General features: G+C 28.4%; 5 protein-coding genes and 1 non-coding gene across 6 annotated transcripts; all 6 read right to left on the bottom strand.

Annotated features, from left to right (window-relative positions):
• Positions 1-62: 62 nt before the first annotated feature.
• On the bottom strand, positions 63-1,560 carry PPL_01346 (Pol; the record flags this gene model as incomplete). The annotated part of the gene is made up of 2 exons (XM_020572356.1): positions 63-679; positions 834-1,560. Coding segments are annotated over 2 exons (1,344 nt in total), but the record flags the coding sequence as incomplete, so codon positions are not given.
• Positions 1,561-1,869: 309 nt separating this feature from the next.
• Positions 1,870-1,941, bottom strand: PPL_01345. Its single transcript has one exon. It is a non-coding gene; the product is annotated as a tRNA-Cys (tRNA).
• A 940-nt stretch (positions 1,942-2,881) lies between these two features.
• Positions 2,882-4,016, bottom strand: PPL_01344 (uncharacterized protein; the record flags this gene model as incomplete). Its single annotated transcript, XM_020572355.1, has 4 exons — positions 2,882-3,136; positions 3,193-3,270; positions 3,334-3,476; positions 3,548-4,016. The coding sequence occupies 4 exons, from the start codon at positions 4,014-4,016 to the stop codon at positions 2,882-2,884; spliced, it is 945 nt and encodes a 314-aa protein (XP_020437722.1).
• Positions 4,017-4,292: 276 nt separating this feature from the next.
• Positions 4,293-6,647, bottom strand: PPL_01343 (uncharacterized protein; the record flags this gene model as incomplete). Its single annotated transcript, XM_020572354.1, has 8 exons — positions 4,293-4,646; positions 4,732-4,868; positions 4,935-5,137; positions 5,219-5,441; positions 5,642-5,936; positions 6,004-6,149; positions 6,221-6,315; positions 6,592-6,647. 8 exons carry the CDS (start codon positions 6,645-6,647, stop codon positions 4,293-4,295), a joined length of 1,509 nt encoding a protein of 502 aa, XP_020437721.1.
• Positions 6,648-7,016: 369 nt separating this feature from the next.
• On the bottom strand, positions 7,017-12,413 carry PPL_01342 (LTR-retrotransposon skipper; the record flags this gene model as incomplete). Its single annotated transcript, XM_020572353.1, has 3 exons — positions 7,017-9,569; positions 9,780-11,005; positions 11,132-12,413. The coding sequence occupies 3 exons, from the start codon at positions 12,411-12,413 to the stop codon at positions 7,017-7,019; spliced, it is 5,061 nt and encodes a 1,686-aa protein (XP_020437720.1).
• Positions 12,414-12,759: 346 nt separating this feature from the next.
• PPL_01341 (uncharacterized protein) lies at positions 12,760-13,697 on the bottom strand (the record flags this gene model as incomplete). The annotated part of the gene is made up of 2 exons (XM_020572352.1): positions 12,760-12,977; positions 13,328-13,697. Coding segments are annotated over 2 exons (588 nt in total), but the record flags the coding sequence as incomplete, so codon positions are not given.
• Positions 13,698-13,907: the final 210 nt, after the last annotated feature.

The following is a 13,907-nucleotide window of genomic DNA, read 5'->3' as shown; positions in this document are numbered from 1 at the left end:
ATCCAGTCTTCTATGTTGTTGATGTTGTTGGTGGTGATAATGTTATTAATAAGTGATTGTACTTCTGGTTCTAGTGAAGTTTCTTTATCGAGTCTCCACTGTGTTTGTGATAGTTGTGGTGGTGTGATTTTTATGTTTGTTGTGATTGGTGAGTGGTCAGATAGTGCTCTAGGGTGTAGTTGGAAGTTGGATGTTTCTATTGTAAATTTGCAATATATTCTGTCTAATCTCTTTTCTGTATCGCCACGTTTCCAAGTGCTGCTGTTGTTTGTACTATCTAGATCGATAAGATCATGATCATCGCTGAGGAAGTCTAATATTGTTGATAGTGGTGAGCTGTCTCCTGGTATACAATTAAAGTCGCCAGTGCAAATGTCTATATGGTTTGGTAACCAAAGAGAAGTGTTGTTGAAGAGTTGATCAGCAAACAATCTTTGCTCTGGTTTGCTTGCTGGAGCATATATATGTAGGAGATTGAAGCTATTGTTGAATATTCTTATAGTACACAGAATGAATCTTCCATTAGGATCGATGAGAGAGGGGTATAGATTGATATGCTTGGAATGAGAGATGATTGCAACCCCAGTTCCTTGACCGTTTGAAGTAGTTATTATCTTATTATTATTATTATTTTTGTTGAAATATGAGTTGAGTGAGGTGATTGTGACGTGATTAGTTTCTGTAAGTAGGGTGATGTGTGGTGAAGTAGATGAAATTAAAGAGGCTATATCTTCCAGTGATTTTTGTAGAACTGCGCCCCTGCAGTTCCATAGAAGTAGCTTAAGGTTGTCCAATTGGGGCTAAGGGTATTCTCACATGTGTCTGCGTATTACCTGCTGGAGCCTGAGTTCTCTTGTTTTGATTTGTATCTTCTGAATCTTTAACTTCTCTTTGTCTAACTGTTGTAGTGTCATTCTTCTTCTTATTTCTCTTCTTATCGGTTGAAGTTGTTGTTGTAGTTGTAGAAGAAGTTCTTTGTGTAGGTTCTACGTATTTGGTTAGAGTTGAAGTATAACCCGATTCTTCGTCTTTGTAGTCAGCGTCAGAAATGATGACATCTTTCTCGTAGAGTACCCATGTAGATGCTTTGTATAGTTTAGTGGTATTGTCTTTGGTGGGTAGCAGAGAGGAGACATGTGAAAAAAGAGCATGATTCTTCTTGTATATCTTCTTGAATTCATCCTCTTTAATTGCTTTAGAGCTGTCTGATGTTGTTATTGCTGATACTTTTAGAAAGTTGAAAGAAGGGAAATAGGCAACAATCTTTCTAGGTTTATTTATCGAAAGGTTCTCACTACAGTAAACATGTAGATCATTGAGACGTGATCTGTCAATCCTTCCGTTAAATACAATTCCTTTGCTTGTCCTACGACCCTCGGGATCTGATACAGTGCTCATAATGAAGAGATCATATAGTTTTTCTAAAATCTTGTTACTGACGTAATTTGATTTAGGAAAGTATAGACGTACATGAATGCTCTCTAGTTGTATGAGTTGCATGAAGGTCGCATTGTTGCTAAGCTTTAGATTCTTTTTATAGAACTCGAATAGAGTACTCATTTTACTAATTGATTGTTCTTATTGTTATTTAAATGTATATAAATATATATTATAGAATAAAATAAGATTTGATGGTGATTAGATGAATATGTAATAATTAGTTTAAATTTATATTAAATCTTATATTATTGCAATAATATGTTGTATTATTAATAGTTATTGCTAAATAGTTGATATAAATATGAAAATATAATAATTATAAATAGTAGTATACAGTTACTAATTGTATACAAAAAAACGAAAAAACTTGTTTGTGCGGTCGCACCTTGTAAAAAAGGTGTGTTTCCACAACAATTTTTTGTTTGTTAAAGGTAACAGGCGGGATTGAACCGTCGACCAAAGGATTTGCAGTCCTCTACTCTACCACTGAGCTATGTCACCTTTCGATTATTTTTTAAAAAAAAAAAAATAATTTTTGTATCAAAACTATACAAAAAAATATTGATTTTAACATTTAATTCCAACTTTAAATGATATATAAATATATCTGAACATATATCGCACAAAATGACATGAGAGACGATGGTGACACTCATGGAAGTATCGGGTGATAGTAATTCAGGACTAGGGTCAGTTTCTCCAATCCTTCTGGGAGAGAACACCTTGTTCGATTGGTTGACTAAACATCATACCCAATTTGAGTGACTTTATATTATTTTTGATTTTTTTATTTTAATCTTATAAGAGTATAAAGATAACAGTACACTCCAAAGGCTCAAAGACAATACTACACTAGATCTTCAAATCCCTATAGTTCAATATCTCCAGAAAAAGGTGTCGATTTCACACTACAGTATCATAAATTGAATTAAACTAAAATAAATATATACTTTATTTAAAATAAAACATTGATTATTCTAGAATTAACACCTCTTGATAAATTTAATTTTTATTTTTAATTAAATTTATTTTTAATCTTAAATTAAGTATAATTTTATTATCTTTTTATTGGTCATAAATTAATCAAATTAATACCAATTTAATCACAGATAAATTTATGATTTATCCGTACTAAACACTTAATAAAATCATCAATTTATTTTACATTAACCATAGATAAATTTGTGTTTTATCAAAATTAAATTGATAATTTATCAGTACTAAACAGATATTAAAATCATCAATTTATTTTACATTAACCATAGATAAATTTGTGTTTTATCAAAATTAAATTGAGAATTTATCAATCATGTCTAGTTGTAATACAGTACAGCTTGGTGATGGTTCAAATTAAATAATTCATTTATACAAACAATCAATAATATAATAAAAAAAGTATAGGAATTTTATTTTAATTTTTATTTTTCGAAATCTAAATTAGTTATTGATTCATGATTTCTTTTTTGTTTGTTTTTGGGTCTTTTTCTCTAGTGCTTCTTTTAGTTAGTAATTGGAAAATGTAAGTTATTTCATAATTTGAAATATTTTTGGCAATGACTGCTTTGACAAATTTTGCTACCTCTTGAAAATCGGTTTCTAAAATATCAATACATGAATCTTTACCCTTTTCTTCATATCCATCTTCTTTGAGTTTGAGAACTACATTATCTAAGTCAAATAGTAATAGATCTTGTTTCTAATAGAAATTACATTTAGTAATGGTTTATTTTAATCTTATATTTCAATTTTTACCTCTTTGGTCAATGAAGCAAATGCATTTTTAACATTCTTGTTGATATTTCTTAATCTATTTCCCAAACCATTATTTATCTTTCAAAAAATTTATATTAGTTACTTTTAATATGAATTTAAATTACTTTAACAGATAATTACTTCTTTAATTTGAATGGTCAGATCATTATCATCGATTGTTACTAAGTTACACTCTTTTTTAATAGTTTTTTTTATAAACTTATCTTGTACTATTAGTCCTGGAGAGTTTCTTTGCTTCTCTTTACATATCTTCATGATTGTTTCTATAGAGGAATAGTTTAAAACATTAAGAATATTTCTAATCTGTATTTAAAATAGACATATATATACATACTTTCGTTGGATCTAAAAGAATTTCCTATCATGAAATTTTGTAAGTTGGATAATTTATCAGTTATTTGAGTGAGTTTCTCTAAAATATCTTTTATTTGGTTGGGATGAACAGTCGATCGAAGAGAATTTGATTGATGGTTCCCTCTGAAGCTGGTATCTGGATTAGTATATGATGTTGAAGAAGAAGAAGAAGATGATGATGATGTAGAAGTTGAAGTAGTTGTTGTTGATGTTCTTGGTTGGCTAGGTTCATTGAAGTCTATATATACATTTGGTATACTACTTGGAGATGCACATCGCTGTAGATCTAAAAATCTTTGACTATTACTATGAATTGGTGTTATTTCAGCGAGTGGAGATCTAATGCTGTGGAGAGGTGAATCCCTGTATTGTGGTGTTTGAACATGATTATAAAATAAATTCGAGTTTTCAATAAACGATTGATTTAAAAGATTATTATTATAGTTCATTTTTCTTCAGATGTTATAATAGTTATTATAGTTATTATTAAAGAGGAAAAAAATATAAATATGAAGAATATCACTTGTGATTCATTGAGTTATCATTATATTGTGATTTTATAAACACACTGTAAAGTAAAATCCGCGCCAATTTTGCAAAAAGTTGAATAATAAATAACACAGAAAATATATTATATTTATTGGTATAAATGTCAATAGAAATAAAAAAATTCCATGATAATATTGATTATAGTACTAGTGATTAATACATTATAATTATATGATTTAATATTCATAAAAATTAAAACTGGGGGTGGAAGAGAGGTAAGTTTTTCTTGCTTTTTCATTAATTTGACTGTGTTTGATTCTCTCAAAGTCACCATAAATATAATCACTGTTAGGATCTAATTCAAACCATCTAATTAAGAGTGTTTCTTCAAAAATTGCAAGTATGTCGCAATACCAAATCTGTTCTGTATCTCTTTTCTTTCTTTTTCCCATAGTAACTACACCAATTACTGATATTGTTTCACCACAAAAATATTTTTCATTCTGGCATTTGATTGAAGTGTACTGAGTTTCATTTGTCTGGATATTACTATTGTTATTACACCTATTTCCAAGACTAAATGATTCGTTCTATAAGATCATAGCGATTAAAATCATGTTAATAAGAATATACAGGTAATGCTTAAATAAATAACTTAATAGAAATGAAACTTACTTTATTATCAAGATTATCCACTTGAAAGTTTTTTAGATATTCTTTTGAGGTAAAGAGGTCGGCTCTGTGAATTCTTTCCAAAGAGTGGTTGTTGGTACAACGAATTTTAAACTCACGGGTAGGTCCATTCTTTGATTCTAGATTTTTTGATTTATTAATTAATAAAATGACTGAGTTTCTTTAGAAATAATTATATAACATACCATAATCATTGCTTGAATAGTAAATTGGTGCCCCATGTAATTCTATTATATCACTCCAATGGTACGATAGGTGAAAATTTATTGAGTGATTAAACTGATTTTGATATAGTTTAATGAATAATTTATGATGTATATCAATTTGAGATTTAAGAATTGACAAATCATAAGATGAAATATTTCTTTTCAATAAGATGAAATAGTATCTATAAAATTTTATGAATTAGTAACACTAATTAGTGTTTAAACATTCTTTGATCTATTGAAAACATATGAAATTTACTTACTTAATATGATGTTTCATACAATTAAAATTATCTTGCTCAACATAACCGTCAACAATATATAGTAAAAAGTGGGCCAATTCCATCACCTCTCTACCAACATAAGATTCATGGCTATCCAAGTTCAATGAAGAATTCATTTTCTGGAGTCTTAACTTAATAGAATTCATATTCCTCTTTGCTGTTGGTGTTTTCAATAGATATCCAATCTCTTGTTTTAATAGCCCTATTTAAAATATATTCACTATTAGAAATTTGATTGGATTAATATATATTAAAATTGACCTTACCAATACTTTCGTTGTGGAGAATATCAATTGAAATTTGGTTTATTGGATCAAACACGTGCCACATTAGAAATGCTAGTAAAGAATATAAATATTAATAAATTTATAATATATCAACATGTTAAATTATACTACATACAAGGTTCATTAACTTTCATTCCAAGATCACATAAAAGTGTTTTCTCTTTCTTTTGTTTTTCGAATTGATCCGTGATACTAGAATATTGATAGAATTGTGATACCATATCTCCCCAAGATCTTTTAATATGGTGTGGATTCAGACATTGGCATGATTCTAAAGGTATTAAACAAAAGCGACATGGCAAATTACTGTTAAAGCTAGTGATACACATCAACTTGTGGATCATTGGCGTATCTCCCACAATTCTAACCAGTCTAAAAAAGATATCTCTTTTAAGAAATTGATAACTTTTCTATAATTAAACAATAAATTAATGACTATTTTACAAAAATAAAAAATCTTACAAATTTTGGACTTACTTTTTCATAGTCTCTAAATATTTTTAATATCTTCATCATGGCCGATTGAATGCTAACAGTAGAAGGAACAAGACTAATTAGGACTCTGTGTTTTACAAAAAACTTGTCAATTCTAGTATCTAGGTTTAGAATGCTCATATAAACACCTACATATTAAATTTAATTAATAAACTTACTGAAACAATTCACAAATTAATAAAGAAATGAAAGAACTTACTGTTGATTGATGAATGATTTCCTGCAGTCCATCCATCTATAAAGAACTCAACGGCAATGATGTCTCTCTTATCTGATATAAACTTAAATAGAGCACTGTTTATAAAATTAGAATAATTATCCAGTGAAGACTGTTCTTTGCTATTTTGTATGTAATTTAAATTAATAACAAAAAAAAAAACCTAAAAAAAGATGAGAATAATGTTATCATACCTTTGTTCACCTGAATATTTATAAATAATGTAATTGTTGAACTTATCGATGAACAACTTAATATAGTCCACTGGATCTAAATAATATATAGTTTGGTCATCAACTGTTATTCCTTTTAGTTCCTAGTATAGGTAGTGTAAAGATAATTAGTTGATCAACATATCATATGGTGTAGTGTAGTATTGATTATTATTATTATTGTTATTTATGTCCATAGTAGTTAATAATAATATATAATTAATTAAATAAAGTATTTAGTTTTGTTTATAGATTTAGTTTTATTTATATATTTAATATTAGATCTTCTATCTATCTTTCTTCCTTTCTGTATCTCTATCTGGGATATTTATATCTGTTGTTTGTTGGTATTTTACATTATTATTCCGAATTGTAGTATAGTTGATTCGTTGAATATAATAAAATCATCTGGATGATTTGTATGCTGGATTATATGTTGAATATAATTATCTGAATTGTAATATTAATTATTGGGTTAATTGTATATTGATATGTTGGTAGTTGAATAGACAATATTGTGTTAATTATCTATATTATCTAATATTATTGGATAACACTCCTCTTTCTTAAAAAGAAGTATTCAAGAAGAATACAGCGGTGTTGGATTTGATCTTATGGTACTTTGACATAAGTTTATTGCGGTGATGTGGGTTGGTAACTGTCTCTAAGGCGTTTAGAATATTGTTCTCTCTAAACAGTAAACTGTTAATATTGGCTACAGGGTTGAGGTTGTCGATTTTCTTGTTGAAATCGTTGATTTGTTTGGATGCATGTTTGGCGAGGATTTGTCTTGAAACCCATCCAACAGTATTACTTATTTTAACTAAATAATCAGTGTTACTAGTTAATCTTCTTTTAGATACTATTTTAAATGATCTTTTCTGAATCATTTCGAATAATTCCGGCGATATTGCAAATTTCATAATACTATTTATTAAAAGGTTAGATTCCTCTGTTACTTTGTTGTGAGGGTAATCTATTACTGATTCCTTTTCTTCTAAAGTTCTTAAAAGATTTATAAATGTATTTGGGCTAGATTTATTATTATTTAAAATTTCTCTAACTTTAAGATATGTATTTTTTTCAGGATTTAAGATTCTCGATAACTGTAAATCTGAAAAATGTCCTTTAGGTTCTAATGACGAATCAATACTTGATATATTAGTCATCAAATCATTTAAATCTTCAAGATCAGAGATATCATCTTCGTCTTGATTAATTTCATCTTGATGATTAACTACGTCGTCTTGATCCATAGTTTCATCTGTGATTTCGTCTTCATTACTGATATCAGACATTTTTACATCGGATATTAATTCATCATTATTTAGAAAAGAATCTAATTTTTCTACTGGAATGTATTCTCTCTCGTTCACGTCATCCTTTGGAGCGTGTTTAAAGTATTTTACGTGCAACGTTTTAGACGTTGTTCTAATTCTTGAAACTCCAGAGATATAATCTCTTATAGTTATATTTAAATTTTGTTTGTCAATATCGATGATCTCATAGGGACCAGCGTATACTGCTTCTAATTTGTTCCACTTCTTGGAAGGTCTCTTTTCCTTTACATACACTTTATCACCGATCTTAAAATCATTATACTTTTTATTTTTATTATAATTAGACAACATCTTGTTTCTAATCTTAATTAAGTTATTTCTAACATTTATAATGATTGTAGAGGTATAATTTAATAATGATTCAATCTCATTATCGTTCACTGTATCACTTGGTTCTCTATTTAAAGGAATTGCCAAGTCGGCGACAGTAGATGGATTTCTACCATAAGCAATTAAGAATGGTGTATAATTTGTAGAAGTAGATTTAGTATTATTTAATCCAAACTGAATTGTATCTACATGTTGATACCAATTTCTGTTTAAACCATTTTCTTTGTCTTCGATTAATAACTTTCTTAAAGTATTTTTAATCGCTCTAATCACTATCTCAGCTTGTCCATTAGCTTGTTGATGATCAGCTGTAGTGAAATTAAGTTTGATATTTAATAATTTAGCAAATTCTTTCCAAGTTCTGGAAGTTAGTTTGCTGTCTCTATCGCTGGAGATGTATAATGGTACTCCGTGTATCTTTATAAACTCGCTTTTGAATAATCTAGCAAGTTCTAAAGAAGTATATGTGCTATGCGTGGGTATTAATGTAGTATACTTTGAAAATCTATCTACGATTACCCAGATTTGATTGAATTTTCTACCATTACTATCTTCCACTTCATTTAAATTTGTAATAAAGTCACATGACAGTGCTAAAAATCTGTCATTCATTATTGGTAATGGTTGTAAAAAACCTCTTCTCTTATCACCATAATCACTACCTTTGTTACATACATCACATCTTTTATAAAATTTATAAATATCGGATTTCATTGAATCCCAAATAAATTTTTTAGAAATTTGTTCTAACATGCTAAACGCATTGATATGTGCAGATGTAGATGAATTATGATATAAATGTAATATTTGATCAATTAATGGCTTTACCATAGGTATAATAATTTTACCTTCAAAATATTTAACATCATTTAGAGTTGTAACTTTATCACTTTTATAAATAGATTGTAGTTTAATTTCATCGTTTTCAATCATTTTGATTTCCAATTTATAACTATCTTTTATATTTTCTAATAGATCATTATCATAAGATATTTTAATATTATTGATATCAAAAGTATATCTTGATAAACCATCGGCTATAACATTTGTTTCACCTTTTATGTATTGTAATGTCGGATTAAACAACTCAATGAATTGTAACCATCTGTTGATTCTAGAATTAATTCCGATTGCGTATTGTTCGCGTAGGAACTTGATATTTTTGTGATCAGTATTTATAATCACTTCGTGTCCTATCAAATGATAATAATTTACTTTCAATGCATGAATGATTGATAACAATTCTTTTTCTAACACAGTGTAATTTATTTCACTGATTGTGAGTTTTCTTGAACCAAAAGAGATGAAATCTCTGGTTATATTATCTAACTTATTAATTTGATATAGAGCATGACCAATGCCGTATTTAGATGCGTCACACTCAAGATGAAATGGTATTGTATAATTTGGTGCGACAAGATATTTAACATCTTCGACCAATTTCTTAATCTGATTAAAAGCATTTGTGGCTTCTTAAGTCCACACAAATTCAGATTTATCTTTTATCATATTAAGTAATGGAATCTCAATAGATGATACATTACTGATAAATCTTCTATAATAACCCACTAAACCTATGAATGATCTCATTTCATTCTTATTCTCGGGTTTTTTCCAATTTAAAATTGATTCTATTTTATTGTGAAGTGGTTTTATTACTCCACGACCAACTACATGACCTAAGAATTCAATTTCTCGTCTAGCAAATTTACATTTCGATAATTTGACTTTAAAGTCATGTTTTTGTAAAATTTTAAAAATTTCGATCAAATCATTGATATGATCGTCTAAACTATCTGAATTAGTCATGATTAATATATCATCTAGATATACACATATTTTCATATTTAAAATTTCCAACTGGAATATGTGATCCATTAATCGTTGAAAATTAGCACCTGCTCCGGCTAACCCGAACGGTGTTACTGTATATTCAAATGTACCAAATGTAGTTTTAAAAGCAGTTTTGTATTGTTCGCCTTCATTGATACGAATTTGATGGTATCCGTCTAACAGATCCAACTTTGATAGCCAGTAAGCTAATCTTGTATTATTTAATAATTCATTAATCCTTGAAAGAGGATAATCATCACGAACAGTAATTTTATTTAGCTCTCTGTAGTCGACACAAAGTCTCCATCCACCGTCTGGTTTAGAGACGAATAAGATAGGACTACCAAATGGGGATCTAGATCTCTTGATCCACCCTTTATTCAATCTATCATTAATTTGTTTTTTTAATTCTTCTAAGTGTGCTATTGGTACAGGGTATAACTTTGATTTGGGAATCTCTTCCGTTTTTAATTTAATTGTCATATCAAACTGTTTACCTCTTGAAGGTGGTAAACCATCAAACGGTATAAACACGTTTGGGAATAACCGTTTCAAAGTTTCTACAACTTTTGTTTCGTTTTCGATGTCGATATTATCTGTAACAGATTCATTCATTTTTTTATCATTATCTGTATCTACATCTTTTGAAATATCATCATAGATTTCATTTATATTCACCCAAGCATAATGGGGCGTGAAATCAGTATTATTTTTATTTTTAACCCTATTATCTTTATTTACGTCATCAATAATTTTTTTAATCTCAGACTGAATTAAATTTTGTTTTTTTAATAATCGATCTAATTCGTTAAACTGATCACGATTTTTCACATTTATTTTATTAATTTTATTTTTCAAAAAATTAATATTTTTATCTTGAACTTTACGTTCGTTCTTTAATTCATTTAATTTAATTTTTATTAGATTTTTGTTTAAACTATTTTTGTTAAGATTAATTAGTTTGTGTATATCATTATTAACTTTTACTGATATTATTACACCTTCTGGATTAGCAGACAGGGTAATACAGGCTGAAGCTTGCCAGTTCACACCTAATATGATATAATCAATGTGGGTATTAATAACATAGAATTTTTCATTACATTCTAATCTTTTATTATTATCCGTAGTAATATAAAATTTTATGTTTGTAAATTCATTACATAATATAGAATTACTAACATTATTAATTTTAATAGGATTACATTTTTGTATGCTTACATTTAGACGTTTTGCCATGTCTTTACTTATGACTGATATGTCTGCTCCGGTGTCTACAACCGCAACCGTTTTCTGGTCATTGATTACAGCTTGTATTGCTGGTGTACTGTTTATAAAGTTAACAGTAGCATCTTTGTTCTTGTTTTTAAAGTAACAGTCTTTAGCAAGATGACCGACTTTACCACATACGTAACATGTTGGCTTAGCACCGTGGTGGTTATTTTTATTTTTATGGAGATTCTTTTTGAAATCATGTGGTCTTTTTTCAACAAAGCCACCTTTATGGTTCTTTGAACTAACTTTCTCTTCATCGTCAACAATATTCTGTAAGGTACAGATACGTCGACCGTTTATGCCATATTTAACAACTAACTCTGCGGTCTCCAACATACGGGATTCTAAGTCTGGCAGGTTTTTAATGGATTCCAAGTTTCTTACATTACGCAAAGCATTGGCATACATTGCAGCGGCCGTCTGGGAGTTCACGATGTTTCTGGTCTTATTTACCACTTTTGTGAAGGTCAGATTGAAAGAAACTATGTCGTCGCGGTTAGGCAGAAACTTTAGTTTGGCGAGAATACCGACATAGTGTTCTGGTGGAAACTCACGACTGAATAGCTTCACCATCATGGATTTGTATTCGTTCCAAGATGCATTTGCGGCAACATGGAAGTTTCTTGTTAGGGCTCTGGATTTCTCATTGAGAGTGTTGAAAAATACTTTAGCTCTGGCGTTAGGCAAAGGTATGGTACTTTCAATGAGTAGTAGATGTGATTCGATGTCGGCAGTACTGGATTCGAAATCGAACTTGGGGAGACTATCAATCGAGGCTTTACCGACTTTAGTAGACATTATCTGGTTGAAAGCGGTGTTTGTATCCATCATCACTAGTTTGTTACAGGTGTACAGTATGGCTGTTTTTACTGGCACATTTTTCATGTTAGCGTACTTTGCTGCCATGGCCCGATACTTTTCATCGCTGTTGATAAAGTTTATAAGAGGTTCGATGGAATTGTCGACGAGGTGAAAGATTTCGAAGTCTGCGTTTTCCACTGTAATAGCAACACCTGGCAAGTTGGCGTTGGTAGAGGTAGGCAAAGCTAATGGCACGGCTGGGAATTCAGGCATGTCTCTTACAGATTGGAGTGAATTGAGTAGGTTAATACCACGGAAAGGTGTTCCGGGAACGTAGTGAGGCTCTCCACCATGATTATTATTATTATTGTTATTTATGTCCATAGTAGTTAATAATAATATATAATTAATTAAATAAAGTATTTAGTTTTGTTTATAGATTTAGTTTTATTTATATATTTAATATTAGATCTTCTATCTATCTTTCTTCCTTTCTGTATCTCTATCTGGGATATTTATATCTGTTGTTTGTTGGTATTTTACATTATTATTCCGAATTGTAGTATAGTTGATTCGTTGAATATAATAAAATCATCTGGATGATTTGTATGCTGGATTATATGTTGAATATAATTATCTGAATTGTAATATTAATTATTGGGTTAATTGTATATTGATATGTTGGTAGTTGAATAGACAATATTGTGTTAATTATCTATATTATCTAATATTATTGGATAACAAGTATTCTAATACATACTTCAGTTTCTTTAAGTAGATAATTATTCTCTTTTCTTTTAAAATTCTTGATGTTGTCGGTATTTACTTGTTCGAGTAGGTTCTTTATGATTAAAAATTTTTTCACCGATACTCTGTTTTTGTATAAAGTTGTCATTACTAGACTTAGATCTTCTATAGATATCAATACTCCTAAATATGACAAATTCTCTCAAATATAAATAATAAATTTTAAAATATTTAATTTAAAAATATTTAATATTTAATTAATATTTACAAACAAATATAATAAATAAAACATTTATCAAATAAATAATAAAGAAAATTCAATAATAAATAAAATGTTTAAACACAGTTATAAAGAATAATTGTTAAATAATCTAAATTTATTTATTTTAATGTTTATTTTCAGTGGCAGTGCATGCACATCTGTGGTGTTGTCAATATACTCAAAGGTTTATATTTGGGTATTGTTGGCAACATGCTAAATATGGAAAAAAGAAAAACAGAAAATAGATTCGAATTAGCTTAAATATTTATTAAAAAAAGAATTAACATACCATTAATATGAGAGGTTGCACAATGTCCAACCTTTTTGTTTGATAATGAAATTGTGAAACATTCACATAAATTACATTCGAATCTGCTGGTGAGACGCGAAAAAGTAAAATATTTTATTAATGTTGAAAATTTATTTTTTTTATTTTCTAATATTTTGTTGAAAATATAATCTTCCAAATCAGTGATATAAATCATAAGATTCCTCTTTAAATTAAGTTGGAATTGATTTATATGGATGATGTTGTTGTTTATGTTGTTGTTATTGCTGTTGTTATTGATTTCATATGTGAGATCAATGATTTCTTCTGTATACTTGTTTTCCTTTGTTAAATCAATTATAATCTTCATTCTTAATATAAATTGTTTTTTCTATACAAAAATGAAAATATGATTTGCTATTTATATTAAATTCTATACTATCAAAGTAATGAATGAGTTTACAGTAAAAAATAATATTTTACAATATTATATAAAAAGTTAAAAAAGTTAAAAAGATTACAAAATATATTATTCAAAAAATAAAGTTTTACAACAAAAGATAATTAAAATGATCAGAAAATAGTTATTTTTGAAAATTCT

Source organism: Heterostelium album (assembly GCF_000004825.1).
Source record: "Heterostelium album PN500 unplaced genomic scaffold PPL_contig2, whole genome shotgun sequence".
In the NCBI taxonomy this organism is placed as follows: domain Eukaryota; phylum Evosea; class Eumycetozoa; order Acytosteliales; family Acytosteliaceae; genus Heterostelium; species Heterostelium album.
This window is presented reverse-complemented; position numbering and strand designations above follow the sequence as displayed.